Genomic DNA, 16071 nt, shown 5'->3' with positions numbered 1-16071 from the left:
TTTTTTTTTTTTTTTATTTTTTTTTTAGAATTTCATCTTTCTCTTTATTTTGATTTTAATCATTATATTTTATTTTATTTCTTTTAATAATTTTTATGTAAAGTTGTGTAAAATCTTGTTTTTTTTTTTTGTTTGGGATTTTTTTTTTTTTGTTTTTTCTATTTTTTATTTACTATTGCGAGTATAATGCCTGCAAATTTATTATATTCCTCAGCTAAACGTTAACCATTCAGTTGCTTTATTACAAGTAGGTATGTGTGTATGTGTGCCTATGTGTGAAGGAGTGTAAAACATTTGATAGAGCGTAGGTATGAATGGATGTGCTTCTTTGTAAATTTCCTTTAAGCCTCTTCGTATTTTTGTGTGTATATATATATATATATATATGTGTGTGTGTGTATGGGTGTAAGTGCGCGCTTATATGTCGGGCTGTGTGTACGCATTTTATTTTTCTTTCTTTTTTGGCAAAATGTGAAAAAAGACTAATTTTTTTTTTTTATTCATTCGCCAAATCATTGTTTTTGCGCCAAAGGCTTGAAACTTTTTCATTTCGCTTACGTTTTTATTTTTTAAAATTTGTTTGGCTTTTAAATTCAATTAATGTGCTTTCTCTCGGGGTTTTTAATTTTTCTTCAATAAAAATGTAAATTTTTTCTTTAGTTTCAATTTTAAATGTTTTTTTTATTTTTTTTTTTTATCATTATTATTATTATTCCAGGGTTCTCAAAAAATCTATATCCTTCCCCTTACTTTTCAACCTTTTTCCTTACATATATTCTCCAAATTTCATGTAATGCTACGAAAAATCGGTAGTCATATGTCGTGTATTTTAATGTTACCTGCATCGTTACTATTATTGTTGTTGTTTGTTGTTGTTGTTGGTGTTGATGTTTCTATTGGTGTTGTCGTCGTTGTCGTAGATACAGTTGTATCGTCTACCACAATTGTTATCAAAGTTTGTTGCGGTTTCGTATTTGTCATTATTGTTGTTGATGTTGTCGTAGTTGACATTGTTTCATTGATGTCTTCTAACTGCATTATATTTTGGTCTTGTTCGGTTGTCTCTGCATTATTTGCTTTATCAACATATGTTTCCTCATTCAATTGCCGCCGTATTTCCATATCAATGGCTTCCGCATCCTCCGGATAACGTTCAGAACAAAATATCGCACCTTCTTTTAATAACTTTAACAAGTTAATTCGGTCCTGAGCGTTTCGCTTTGCACACAATGGTCTACGTTTAATAAGAAATAAAAATAATAACAAAAAATAATAGACAACACAAAGAAAAAATTATTGTTAAATTAAAAAGGAAAAGTAAAAAATATACACATACACACACACACATATAAATGTATTGAACGATTGGGGGAAACAAAAATAAAGAAAGAAAGAAATTAGAAGAACACTTTTAACATAGTAAGAAGAACTTTTCAATTGTTTTAACGAAATGAATAATTATGATATATATTGTACTAATGAATCATGCAACATATTTGACTGACACCGCCACATAGATATATATAATATATTCTGAGCTAACTGGGACTGTTATCATTAATACATGCCTTCGACACATAAGAAAAAAAGATTCTTTAAGAAAAGAGGATTTCTTTACTTATAATGAAAATTCGTGCGTGTAATTGTTTTCGTGAGCGGTAACGCTTCTGCCATCATTTTTACTCATCTTCTATGCTTATATTCTATAGCACTTGTCGCACAGGGTCTATTCAGTTCGTGCGGATGTTTACAATATCTAGAGCGAGCTCTGGGTATACTGATAAATCCTGATTTGCTTTCTGATCTTAGCCATAAGCCGGTTGGATCGTCTGATGTCTGCTTAAACCCTGTTCGTGACCTGCTCAAAACGATTCAGGTCGGGTCAATTTTCCGACTACTCTCCTTATAACTCCTTTTTTTAACAAGTGATATTGCGATTTGTCGCTTATCGCAACAAAATTTGCTTGATAATAGTACTTCGACATTGTAAACTGATGCTGAAGTTTGAAACTTTTTGAGCCCGCTGCCCTATAATCTTTCCTAAGGAAGCTGAACTTTTATGTGGTAAACAGGGCTACTTTTCAATACTTCTCCATAAAAATTCGCTGATAATAATAATTTGACATGCAAATGGACCGCATAGGTCTATTTTCCGGACCCCGTTTCCATGTAAGGATGTCACCTATAGTAGACATTGCAGTCTATTACAACACTACTCAATGTCTTCGCGATTACATAAACGTTAATAACTAAATAAGAGCCTGTGCCGATTAATAATAGTTTTACCAATGATGGTAACTCTGTTAAGAAATATTTACAATGTAAAACCGTTGGTAAGCTTGCATAATATGGCAGACCTGAAATTAATTAATAAATTTGTGCACTAAAAATTCGAGTTTTCTATTAAAGACAAATTTTGAGTTGACAAGCAACGGCTTAACGACACCACATTGGTGACCCCGACGAAGAAATAAGTAGCCACATTTTCGGTTTGAAATTAAAAAATACACTTGTTTTTTCGTGGAACTTTTCTGTTCTTATTAAGTCCGAGAAATACGTGGCCTACGGCTGCAGGAAAACAACATTTCACGTGTTGCATTATAACCGATCAAGGCAGACAATGTGAATTCTCTCTATTCCGAGAATTTAACTAAGCGCTTGGTTCCAAACTCGTCCTAATGACATTATATCACCCTCAAAGTAATGGCCAAATTGGTAGACGGCATCAAATTTTGAAAAATTATTGTATATTGAATGTCACACTGGTACAAAATGGACAGATTAATAGCCATTAGTATTACTTGGACTTCGCAGTTGAATACAAGCTGATACTGATTACGTACCTGCTGTGGTAGTTTGTGGTACAACTTTATATAATAATTCCCTGCTCTATTTGTAGCTGAAAAGATCTATTTGGCCAAACACCGCTGGATAGAAACATGTTGCGAGAATATGCAAAGCATGCAAGCTTGCGTAGTAAGTCGACACAGAAATACACCTTGGCATATTCCTTGAGATACGACAGCATGTTCCTACGTGCTTGTAAGGAACGATTCGTTTACAACAGGCTTATAAGAGTTAAACACAAAGTTATTCAACGGTTTGTAATTAAAGTAAACAGCGCAAAAAGAACCGTATCAGCTGATGGATTGAAATTAGTGAAAATTGTTCAACAAATCGATAATTCGCCTGCGGAACTATATGAAAAATGCGAAGTAATCAGTCTTCGCAATCGCAAAGTTATTTGTCTCAAGTCAATTTGAAACTGAAAACTAAACCCTTATATGCCAAAACGTTTAATCTTTAATATTTTTCGATGAAAATTACCTTTAATAGCAATGTAGCATAGAAATTCACCGTATGGGATTTGTATCGTTTAGGTCTAATTTTTAGATCCCAGCAAATGTAGGGACTCGCATGAAAAACGAGCGCTTCTACGTCGACGTAGTGTAATGTGTAGCTGTTTATGATTAAAACAACAACAAAATATAATAAAATCTTTCACAAGTAAATTAAGTCTGCTTTATTAGTCGACGTTTCGTGGATGCTCACCCAATTCTGGGCTTTTATGAAACGTGTGCATTTACAACAAAAATTACGTATGATTTCGGTGTTATTAGAAAAATGAATATTAGGCAAAATAGTGTAGGGTATCTAAAGGTCAACCTTGCCCGACTACAATGGTCTTTCTTAGTTTTGAATAGAAATAGAGAATCATGAGCAAAATATGGGACAAAAAAACACGTTACGCGTCTTCTATGGAGACGAACTTTTCTTTCTTAATGACTTCTCCAAACCCGACGGAACTATATACCGATCAAGTCAACTGCGAAGTCGAAATATCGAGTTGGTTGAAAACAAATAGATAGACAGATACAAGTGGATAGGTAAAATAAGTACTTTTAGATTCTAACAGAGACGTGAAAAATCTGATAATAATATATATTCGACAGCAGTGTTTATAAGGAAATAATACTTAAGAATAAATGAATATCACAAGAATAACGAGACATAGATGTGCGAGGCATTTATAGTCATAGAAGGGGGATATAACCACCACATCTGGGCCTCTCCCCCTAACCTGCCTGAATCCTTAAGTTGTTCCATGAAATCTTTGCCAGTTATATCCACCAATGAATTTGGATCCATATTCGAAAGCGAATCCAAATCGGGATCACTCATAACCGAGACATTGCATAAATTATTTTGCAATTGTCCCACAAGTTGTTTGATGCGGGCAGTTTTGGCGGCAACATCTGTCATAGTAGCATCGGTTTGATCATTAGGATTGGTAACCTCAACATAATGCGAAGGCTGTAAAAGAAAAAAAACAAAAGCATTTCAATGTTGACATATCAGCTTTCATTGGTATATATTGTAAAAATAAATTCAAACACAAATGCACACATGTACAATATAATATAGTTTTATAAACAACTTGTATTCTCTTGACACCCTACCTATCTATAGTATTGAAGCAATGAGAGATACAGCGAAAGAAAAAAAAAAAAAAAAAAAAAAAAGTTAAAATAACAACACACAGATAGTGTCGCCTTTGTTTTCAACGTAGTTAACCTTTCAACTTAGTGGCAGAGAAAACTTTATTAAAATTTATTAGCTTCCATCCATTGTCGGGCAGTAAATCTTACTTTACTTATTAAGCAAACAAAAATATACATCTGTTGTTTCAGATGACAAAACCTTTACCTTCGGTCTGCATTGGTTGGAACTGATTTTTATATAATATATCTTTTTAACAATCCCCTCAATGGCAGGCACCAGACCATGCAATCAATATGTATTCCTCTCTCTTTCTCTTCTACGTTCACATCCTATTCAAATTATAAATCATTTTAAAAGAATTATATAAGGTTGCATGCACAAGCGGTATGTATTAAATATTGCTTAACTATGCGCTCTGGAGGATATGCATGTATAAATATATTTTCTTCTTTTTTTTTTTTCTCTCCACAGGTAAAAGATCCCCTAAATTTGAGAAATATGTTTAACGCATAGAAATATGCATCCGGTAATCCTTATATATCCATATATCGATTTTTGGTCACCAAGGATAAGGAATCGTTTTAAATATTTTTATCTGCCAGTCTGTCTCTCCGTGACATAGTCAACTTCGTTTTGAAAACGTTATATGGAAGAGTCACATGCGTCACTACCAACACCCTTTCATGGATTGAAATTTTCCAAATAAGGGCCTTTTTGTTTCCAGCTTTACTTGCGACTTGAGTTTTGCATAATAATCAAAATCATTTCAATAGAAGTAAGAATTCCGCCGCAAATACCTAAAATGCAAAGTGGAATAACTAAATATTATCTGAAATGTATATATAATATATATATATATATATATATGAAGCATATCAAAGGAATGAAAGCTCGTACGGCTGATGGATGCTAAAAGATTCGATCGAAGGCAAATATAAGATGTTTCCTGATTTGTGGTAGGGAGTAATTTTTACATATTTGTGCGAACGTTATGCGTATACACTTCTACATGCATTACATATATTAAGTATTATATGAGTGAAAAAAAAACCAACACTTCTACAATTTCAAATTTAAAAGTACAAATCCCTTTCCAACACGCACAACAGGAAATCCCTATTTACACACATGTACGCATAAGTAGGCAAAATCTATGTGCATAAAATAAATTTAATGCAGATACAAAGTTCAAAACTTCGAATACAAGAATTTAATAACGTTGCGTTTAATATTATTGCAAAAAAATCTCTGCGTAACGAATAGCATTTTAAATATACCCTCATATATATGCGTAAATGTATGCATATATCTATATAAACATATATATAAAAGTATATATATATATATATATATATATATCTGTGGAATATATACGAATGTTTATACAAATATATATGTAGTAAATATATATATAAATATATATATGTGTATACGAATGTATATGTAGTATAATGAAGTTTTTGCCAAAATTATTTAAAGACAATTTAAAATTGTTGAATTCGAACGGAATTTCATTTCACAAAAACAAATAAACTTAAATCCCAAAAAAAAGGAAAAAACACGACTTACATAAATGTCAAAATATAAAGGGGCTAAATTTTAATTCCAGCGATACCATACATACATAAATTTATGTATACATTTGTGCGTATACATATCGGGCTTTCTAATCCGATCCGAATGCGGCTACGAATAAACTGCGAAGGGAACAATTAAGAATTTTTTCATATCAGTGACACTGGCAAAGCAGACTATGTTAGATTTTACAAAATCAAATATATTAAAGTTTTACCTTAATTAAGGTTATTTCGGCTTTTTAACTGCTGCAAGCATGTTTATGTGTGTTATATTTCAAGGATATATCTACCACATTATAGATTTCCACAGGAATTTTTCCCAACAGAAGATATATTGACTTCCTAATAGAAATGTCGGGAGGTAAAATCGAATAATCGCTTCAGAATTTCGGGCGAATTCCAAATATATAATCCTTACCAAATCTCTATCGCACATTTTTGCGTAACACGAATAGAGCTGTTCACAATCTGGAGTATGAGATATTAATATACGAAATTCTTCTAAGAGCAAATCTAGCATCTAATGACTGGTCCGACCGATTCTCAAATCCAACGTAATCAATGATTCCTGAAAGGCCTTATCTTATGTCCGATTTTTTGCGGATTAAACATTCCAACTGCAGAGGAAGACACACATAACTGAATCACAACTAAATCCAATAGCCCACTCCAACCAGCCTAAACCTAAATGCGCATCACTTATCTATTGAGCACACGCAGCCCTCACCATCTCTCCCTATCTCTTTTCCTTTATTCGCCTCTATTTCACCGTTACTGTGTTACACGAGTAGGGGACATCAGCTGACTGTTTGATCACAACTAAATCCTATAACCTACTTCGAACAGTTAACCTAAAAACGCACCACTTATCAATTTGGCACAAAACCACTAGGATACGGTCACCGCCTCTCTTTATCTCTTCTCCTTCCCCCGCCTCTCTGAGGCCGTCGCCGTCACTGTGTTACACGAGCAGGGGACATCACCTGACTAATTGATCACAACTACACCTTATAACCTATTTCAAACAGTGAACCTAAAGGCGCACCACTTATCGATTTGGCGCAAAGCCACTAGGCTGCGGTCAACGCCTCTCTCTATTTCATTTCCTTCCCTCGCCACTCTGAGGCTGTCGCCGTAACTATGTTACACGAGTAGGGAACATCACCTGACTGATTGATCACAACTAAATCCTATAACCTACCTCTTAGAGTTAACCTAAAAGCGCACCACTTATCGATTCATATAAAGCCACTTGGCTATGGTTAACGGCTCTCTATCTCTTTTCCTTCCCTCGCCCCTATTTGATCACCACTGTGTTACACGAGCAGGGGATATCCCCGGTTTTTTTTATCGTTGTACATTGTCCTTAACTATTCAACAATGATTGCAATTGAAAGTTTTTGCCAGAGGTCGAATATTTTATGTGACTTTTTCGAATTTTACCACTATCATAATTTTTAAATAGTTTTCTGTTGCCACTTTCGCTTATGTGCTGGCCGTACTATCAGTTGGCTTTGTTTCTCATGCGGTTGCCTGTACCTTCACAATAACATCTTGGTGGAGGACTTTTTTATTCGATCCGTTTTACACTAAAAAATTTTTTAATAAAAGCGACAACAAATTGGTTTCAATAAATTCACTAATCTTTTATTAAATAAATTCGAGAAAATTACCCATAATTTCGTATCCACTCGCATTCACTAGGAAACATTGCCCTTCATCTACTAACTTATTAATGTTATAATAAGATAAGAAAACTATTATTAAGTCTTGTGGAAGCGGCGGAGAGTAATTTTTTAAACAATTTATTGTATTTTCAAAATTTTAATTTTGCCTTTTGATTGAGTCTAAAACTTTACTACGAGTATTGTGTTGCTGCTCAAAGCAACAGAAACATAATTTCACGTTTACTTTTATGCATAAAACGATCTTAGAAGAATTGTAAAGTGAGAAGAGTCACTTAACCTTTGCCAAAAAGAATCATTAATTAAATATAATGAATTACGTGAAAAAATTACAAAAATGAAAAACATAAGGGTACTTCATAAAAAATTGCGCGAAGAATTTTAGAAAAGAACCTGGATATGTGCAACATAATAAAAACTACTTTACTGTGTTCCACAACAAGATGGAAATATAATAAATCCATTATTTCGTTTGTAACACATACTACTCTAACTACTAGTGCACATACCGCAAAGACATAGAGGACTTTATTTAAGTTATGAAAAAAGTTAGGAAAAAGTTTTTTGAACACACACACGATCTCAACGAAACGCATAAACAACTCCAAGTTGTTTGCTGCTTAGTAAACTAACATCAAGCGCCAAATTTTAGTTCGCATTCCACTCTCCATTGATTGTAATTGAAAATTTTGGAATTAATTTCTACAGAAATTCTCTTTGCCGTCCATTTTTGTATTTTGCTTATGAACATTTATACGCTCTGCCGACGAAAGCTGGACATATCCATATCTCAAATGTTGCTCCTCTGAACTTGAGAATTGTTGGGCAGACCAATACGATTGCTTTGCCGTAAATGCAAACAAAAATATAGGGCTACAATCGAAAACCCGATAAACTAAATTTTCTTCGATTATCTTCATTTGTAAATTGCGTCCGTCGGACCACGTTGCTGACAAGAACCTCACCATTATGCCTGAGAGTATTGAAGAGTTGCGCTAAAAACCCTTCTCACGCTACGTAATTCTTTAAGACCTTTTTACCAGACATGCAATTTTTTTATCCGAAAGTCATATCATACATTAACTGCACTATTGGACGCCTTAGCTCGGTCAGACTTTTAATTGAGATCCTTCTGATTTGATTGCACTGATAATGTTGACCTTTTCTATATGAAGACAAAGAAGGAAAGGAAAACTCTGCTTCAGCGCATTAAGATAGTTATGTTTGACAAAATTCTTAAGTGTACACATAGGTATTAAAAAACATTCTTTTTTGAAAAATATTAAAATATGGCAACGCTGCAGACATCTTTCATTTAAAGCGGCATAAATTTCACTTTAATGGCTATAGATTTGTGCAGTATGTAAGAAATTTTAAAAATATTGATAGCATATGTTGGGATGAAAAAGTCTTAGCTCAATCAATAGCTATTATTAATGTTACTTAAACAGCATTGTTAAAAAAAATTCGAATAAACGCAATGAAATTTGTAGAAACTGGTCCACGGTCTGTTTTAAAAAATCATGTTTGGGGAAAAGTGTTTTTGAAGTTTTTAGTTTTTATGTATGTTGTTGACATATTTTTTTAGTATATATAATTAATATGTTATCATTATTTCTATTAGGACCATAAAAATGCACTTCACTGCTTAAATGTTCTTCTTCTTATCTTTGCCCGGAAATTTTTTCGCCGAAGAAGCTACTTTTGCCGAAATCTTCAAACACAGAATCGCACATTTCGCATTGCACGTTTTGCCGCATTTGCAACTAACGCCAAAATATTCATCAAACGTTTTTAATTCCTCGGCAGAAGCATTCACACCTTTCAAGCCCCTCTTAGCATCATTTCCGTTCAATAAACTTCTTCAAGAAACTACAATAAGATATATTGCAGGATGAACTTTGCAACTACTCTTACATGAATGCAAACACATACTAAAACAAATAAATGCAAGCAAGGCAGACCTTTAGGTATACTACGCGACTACGCCTAGTACAATTAATTATTCACTCATTTTGATAATGGATCATAAAAAATTGCACATTATTTTCATGCCAAGGTATGAAAGCCCGCATGTTATAGGATTCCCAAACCATCACATGGCGTGATCCAAATTTTAGCAAACTGAAGTCACTCGCAAAATAAAAGCTTGTTTTCTATGATAATCCCCATATATGTCAGGACCTAAAAAATATACCTATGTCCTGTTTGTACATTTTTCTAAAGAGCTTACTATTCATTAGAAATCTTATGTTGTGTCGTCCAAGGAACAGATCCGTTTTAGTTTTTATGTTAAATTACTGCCATGAACAAATCTTCATCATAAAGCATTAACAATCAGATCTTCTTTTCCGAGCAATCTCATAAGCCTACGTGGTCCATAGTCGCTAAGGTTGATGACTTTGTTAATTTACTTTATTGTGTACCGCCCATGGTGTAAAGTTAAGCGATAGTCTTTTAATGCAGAAAACTTTCAGAGCTTTCGGCAAGAAGCCCGCAATTTAAAAGAAACAATTTCCGGCAGGTAATGAAAACTTTTCCCGTATTCTAGGATGTTGAAAAGCAACCCTTACGGTTATAAAATAAAATTAAGTGGAAAAGTCTTACTAACTTTTGATAACCTTTTTATACCCATTATCGAAAGATGAGGATTCATTTTGTCAAAACGTTTGCAACGTCTAGAAGGAAGCATCAGAAATCTCACAATGTATATATATAGTCTAAATCGATTTAAGCATGTCTGTCTGTCCGTCTGTATAATGTCTGTTATAAAGATTTTTCTGAGCGCAAAAATGAAGCTATTGAATTCAAATTTGGCAGCAACATTGGAAGTTTTTGCGCGCATGTTGTGGCCAAATCGGTCAAAGAACAAGCGAAAATGAGAACATCTCTGTTTTTCAAAAGGAATGAAAAATTGGTTTTTTGCTCATTACTCATAAATTATAGCAAATAAATGTACAAAAATTTGAACGCATATTCTATGAGCGATGTTGTAGCATTTATGTACAAAAATGGAACAAATTGACCACGCCTACACAATGTTATAGTATATTAAAATTTAATTGTTTTTCTAATAACTTCATCATGCGCAGAAATAAGCTTCAAGTCGATAATCCTAATATAAATTCTTGGCCAGTTACAAATTTGGAATGTACTTAAACATGTCCGCCTACTCGACTGTCTATCTGTCTGGATACGCAACTTTGTCGTATTTGTGGTAAACATTCTCCCGTCAGCGAAAATTAAGAGATATCACCTAAAATCTTGCAAAACAATTTGGAATTGACCTAAACTTTTCAAAGGACACGCCTACAACCCCCACACGTCTATACGGTAAAAACTTTTATTTTGCTTATCACCTAAACAGTACGTCTTGCTGTCCTCTTTCCGCAATTGTATATTTATTTAAAAAATCATAAATTTTATGCCGCGAACATTTTGAAAAAAAAAACGAACAATTTTTTCGTTGGATAATAATCCGTTAGTAAATGATACCTGGTTTTGCATAAAATTTGTAGCGTAATCCCTTAGATGTGGCACAAAATTTTATCAAACCCATTAAAAGTTGAAATCGCATGTTTGTAAAATTCAATATGTGTAAGCTCTTTAAAGGAACAAAAGAAACAAAGCAAACAGAAAAAATAATAAAAAGAAAATCGTTTAGGCTATGTGATTGAAAACAAACAGAATAAAACTTAAACAAAACAAAAAGAAGAAAATAGTATAAACAAGTAAGAAAGTTATAGTCGGCCGAGGCCGAATCTCGCATACCCACCACTATGCTTTTCGCATTCTACCCTCCAAGCTCTTTTATTTGATACCCATATCTCTGGTACTATTACGAAAAAATTAAATCATCAGGTCGCGCCCATTTTTAGGTAGATAATATATCTTCATTTGAGGAAGGTACAAAATAGTTTTTGACACTCTGCCTTGTTTGTCTTATGATAAATAAGCCTAAAACCTCATGAAAGGGGAAAAGAATAAAATTTAATCGCTTGTAACTTTGAGTGGGCATGGCCGATTTTTGCATGTGCATGTGGAAAATTGCAGCCTTCTAACTTTATTAATTTCCGAGTAATGAGCAAAATTCCAAAAAAAAATTTTTTTTTAATGCAGTTGGGTTCAGTTTACTCTCCCCTGCTGTTTTCTGCTCCAACCAATTTGGCTCATTTTCAATAGCAACGTGGATGCAAATACCTCCAATGTTCCTACCAAATATGAAGTCCATAGCTTACTTAGTAGGTTCTCCGAAACTTCCTTTTGAGAGTTATATAAATTATGAAAGAAAACCAACCCCCTTGCTTGAGTTATGGGTATATAAATGATTTGTCTGCTAAGGAATTGGAATTTTTTAATACAAGAGATAGTACAGCACATCGAAGTGATGCTATGCATGGATGTTTCACTTGGAAAACTTCGAGTAAGTAAGCATCAAACTTACTATGTGAATATTAACAAAATTCAGGGCGCAACACCAAGTTATTTCCTAAAAATAAAACTACTATAATAGATAAAGGAAAGTATAAAAAGAGGTATTGGACAAAAAAAAAAGTAAAGAGCAAGTTGTTGGCAAAGAATTGTTGAAAAGTTTGTTACTGGAAATAATGTCATCAACCAGTGAATAATGAGACAAAAAAATAAAAAATAAAAATTTGTTTTTCATGTAAAATTTTTAAATTATTTGGCTAAGTGAGGTTTTTACAATGCGCATTGGTGCTCTCATTGCAATGCAAATGACGTTTTAAACGAACTAATTTCTCACCGTAGACAATAGCAATAGTTTTGCATTTTTTGAAACTATAAAAATGCTCCAACACTTAAGCATTCGTAGACAAAACAAGTCACAATAAATAAAGTTTTTGAAATTAATTTTCGCCTGCTGGTTTTGTATACAAAATCAAAAAAATTCACCAGCTAAAGCCATTAAAATTTAATTTAAACGCACGTCAGCATTTTCTGATATTTAAAGCTTTTTATGATGAGCATTGTTTTTTTTTATAGAGAGCACTTTGCTTTGCAAGTAAAGTGATTAGAATTATTTCCGGATTTTTGAAAGGTCTGCAAACGGGAAATTTTTTATTGTGTAATAGTTTAAGAGCATCGTCAAACGTCTGAAAAATGGCGAGACGAACCTAGTGAGCCTAAATTATCTTTTTGTTTAATAAAACACAAGCTTTAACTCAAGCATCCAACATCGTGTTCTGAAGTCTACATCGCCGTTTAGTGCTCTATCCTTTTTAGGGATAAAAAATAATAAATGTGTCCAGCATAACTGTCCAGCATAGGCTGGCAAATTCTAAAAATCTCTTCTGCTTAATAAAATTGATATTTACATTCACACATACATATACGCATATATGTTATATACTTATGTATAGTGGGTGATTTCACGTCTACTAAACGAACTATGGGAGATACTGACGTATTATATCTTGACTTAGAAATCTGCCAACAGTCGAAAGACTTTCTCATATACGGGACCGCAAAAGCCCAATAATATTCAGATATATGTCGAAGTAGCTGGACACTCTCTATGAGCTGAACAAGTACAAAGAGATATCTCTAATGTAATTTCTTAGTCATCTAGGTATCGAAGGCAGTCAAAGGACTGCCCAAGATTGCCCTTGGACTTTACCCAAGAGAGGTGCTAGAACAATAATAGATCCCGCCAAGGATCTGTATTACAGGATTGGTACTGCAACTGGCCCAAAAAATGTGGGCTAACAATAGGAATAGTAGTGCAGGGAAATTGCAAACAAAATGATCTATTAAAGTTGAACTAAATATTTTAATTAAGTATAGCCCTATGTATACTGGAAGTATGGAAGAGTAACATACGCTTGATTGCTGTCTCGTATACGGAACACAACTCCCTCAGATAACACTACAAAAGCGTAGGTATATCAACTACTGATTAGTGCCGATTTTGAGAAAGGGCAACTACGACGTCCTATCACACTTTGTGTAAAGCTTGACCTCGCATTTTTAAACATGAAAATCTTAAACACGACAAGCCTAAATATACAATCATACAAAACTGATTTGGACAAGTGCATATAAGTTAAGAGTTATTTGTAAACATTTTTTACATAATTTATAACATATTTTCCTACTTCCATAATTATTCCCTTATCCAGAGCTGAAGTAATAAACCTAAAGTTAAACACCATTCTAGAAAATACTTTATTGTTTGATTATTAGGTGAGTACTTACATCAATCCAATGTTCGCCGGGGAAAACTGCTATCAGTTCAGCATTTTCATCTAATGTACGAAAATATTCTTCATCGTCGATTTCAGTGCCATCCGAATCTAAATGAATGGTCGGTAATTGATCAAGTTTTTCAAATTTTTCTGAGACTTTCGCGCGTATCTCTTCCAACGAACTTGCCACGACAGCTTTCTTAATATTACGCGTTATGTCTTTAACCTAAAACACAAAAAAAAAATGTATAAATAAATTTCGGTAAACAATAAATTATATAAAATTTTTTATGGGAATTACATAATAGAACAGGAGAGGAATTATAATTAGCTCAAGTTGAAGTCTTTTATGTATGATGGGGATATGCATTGAGACAAACGTATATAAAAATACGCTCCAGTAGACTCAGTTTCGATTTTGCAATCATTTCTTATGGTTTGGATAATCATAGTAAGGATGCTACTAAGCCGTCTTCCTTACGAAATCCATTTTCACAATAGATGATCACATTTTATTTTCTAAGTTCGCTGTAAATTATGGAATTTCGTAACTGGCTTAGATTTCGTATGTGTTCACAGCCAGTACATTAGTTCAAATTCTATTTTCCCATGTACATCAATCTCATATTTCATTACGCAATAATTTTTATAACCTATATTTAGGTTATTCTGCGTCACTAACTACGCCGGCGCACTCCTCATGTCGGTCTTTTCACTAACCTTGCTACAAACAGCCCTGGGTTTCAACTTTACGCGTCCTGCCACTATGTCGGTCAAAAGAGAAACGGAAATCATATCAAGTTTTGACATCACGCAAGTTTTAACATCACTGTTTTGGATGATACCTTCGATCAGAAATAAAGAAGAAGAAAATCCATAAAATATTTTTATCTATTGTATACATTTTCTTCTTCTTCTGTTATTCAGCAAAACAACTCTCGGAGATTCCCTGCGATCTGTAAAAATGGACTCCACTGCCAACTAAAATTCTACTTTAGTCCGCTTTTGGTTTGCAACCCTAAAAACTATGGGGTGACAATCAATAAAATATTAAAGAAGGTGACGATAAAGCAGGCTGACCACAACGGAAATGGTTTTGGATGACCGTCGACTGAAAGCGTAAGATTAGAGAAAGTGTCATATGTTTGGGAAGACATATGCATAAGGTGGATGCTACAGACGATCACAATAGAAGAAAACCATGTGGTGAATAAAACCCTATTTTTGTATCGACAGAGGCTGATAATGTTATACCGTCACTTTTTCGGGATAAGCGTGCGATAACTTTCAAAGTGTGTAAAAAGCAATCAACTGCAATTATTGTACGCAGTTGTTGACGCGCAAAGACTGCGAAATCAAGCAGAACGACTGCAGTTGGCAGCAAACAAAGTACGATGCCCCATTTTACCACCAAAATAAAGGGATTAAAATTCGTCATATTTATCTCACTTGGATTATTCTCCCTTTCTAAATGCAATAAAAAAAATTCGGTGATAAATATTTCGAAAAAATTTCGCTTACAATACAACAATGCCAGGGTAAGCCTCAGCAGCTATCCCTAGCAGTTTTTGCCTATATTTAAATGAAGCCTCTCAAAACTAAGTCCCCTCTTTCTTTCTCTTAACGTTACAATTTTCTTTTACTCGGCTATTTCTTAGCTTCTACGCCGAAAACACTATTTATGTATACTCTAAGTATGTTTAATAACTTCACCGCTTCTTCCCCTTTTTTGGTGGTCAATACGCACGATCAACTCTCTAATAATATAGTCGGAATGATCTATCAGCGGACAATCTCCACGGATTTCAACTGACTAAAATTCTCTCGCTACGATATTCCCTGGTCGACGGTTCGAACAAAAAACACTAGAAAGTCCAATCTTCTTCTACTCTAGATCTACGCTTTTCATATCGAATTGGCGTTGCCAATCGGTCGATTCTTCATACTCGAAATACATCGTCTGATTTATTTCGAATGCGATAACTCTCCCAAAATACAACTCTATTGTTCTTGTCTGAAGGGGGTGATAAACTATGCTCTGTAGGGAGCATAGAAGTGCCGAAACTCTCACCTCCAAGTGGTGATCTTCGGAAACGGTTC

The 16071-nt window shown here is 33.8% G+C and overlaps 1 protein-coding gene across 1 annotated transcript; it reads right to left on the bottom strand.

Annotated features, from left to right (window-relative positions):
• Positions 1-645: 645 nt before the first annotated feature.
• LOC119635788 (DNA fragmentation factor subunit alpha-like) lies at positions 646-14461 on the bottom strand. Its single transcript, XM_038030792.1, has 4 exons — positions 14453-14461; positions 13982-14197; positions 4082-4314; positions 646-1234 (listed from the first exon to the last, which is right to left on the bottom strand). Exons 1-4 carry the CDS (start codon positions 14459-14461, stop codon positions 814-816), a joined length of 879 nt encoding a protein of 292 aa, XP_037886720.1. The 3' UTR covers positions 646-813.
• Positions 14462-16071: the final 1610 nt, after the last annotated feature.

Source organism: Glossina fuscipes, unplaced genomic scaffold (genome assembly GCF_014805625.2).
Source record: "Glossina fuscipes isolate IAEA_lab_2018 unplaced genomic scaffold, Yale_Gfus_2 27, whole genome shotgun sequence".
Classification (NCBI taxonomy): Eukaryota; Metazoa; Arthropoda; class Insecta; order Diptera; family Glossinidae; genus Glossina; species Glossina fuscipes.
This window is presented reverse-complemented; position numbering and strand designations above follow the sequence as displayed.

Coding starts and splice junctions, on each gene's coding strand:
- LOC119635788 (XM_038030792.1), bottom strand. Junction 4,315..13,981: donor CCGGCGAACATTGGATTGAT/GTAAGTACTCAC, acceptor TTTCTTTTACAG/CCTTCGCATTATGTTGAGGT. Junction 1,235..4,081: donor CAACTTAAGGATTCAGGCAG/GTTAGGGGGAGA, acceptor TATTAAACGTAG/ACCATTGTGTGCAAAGCGAA.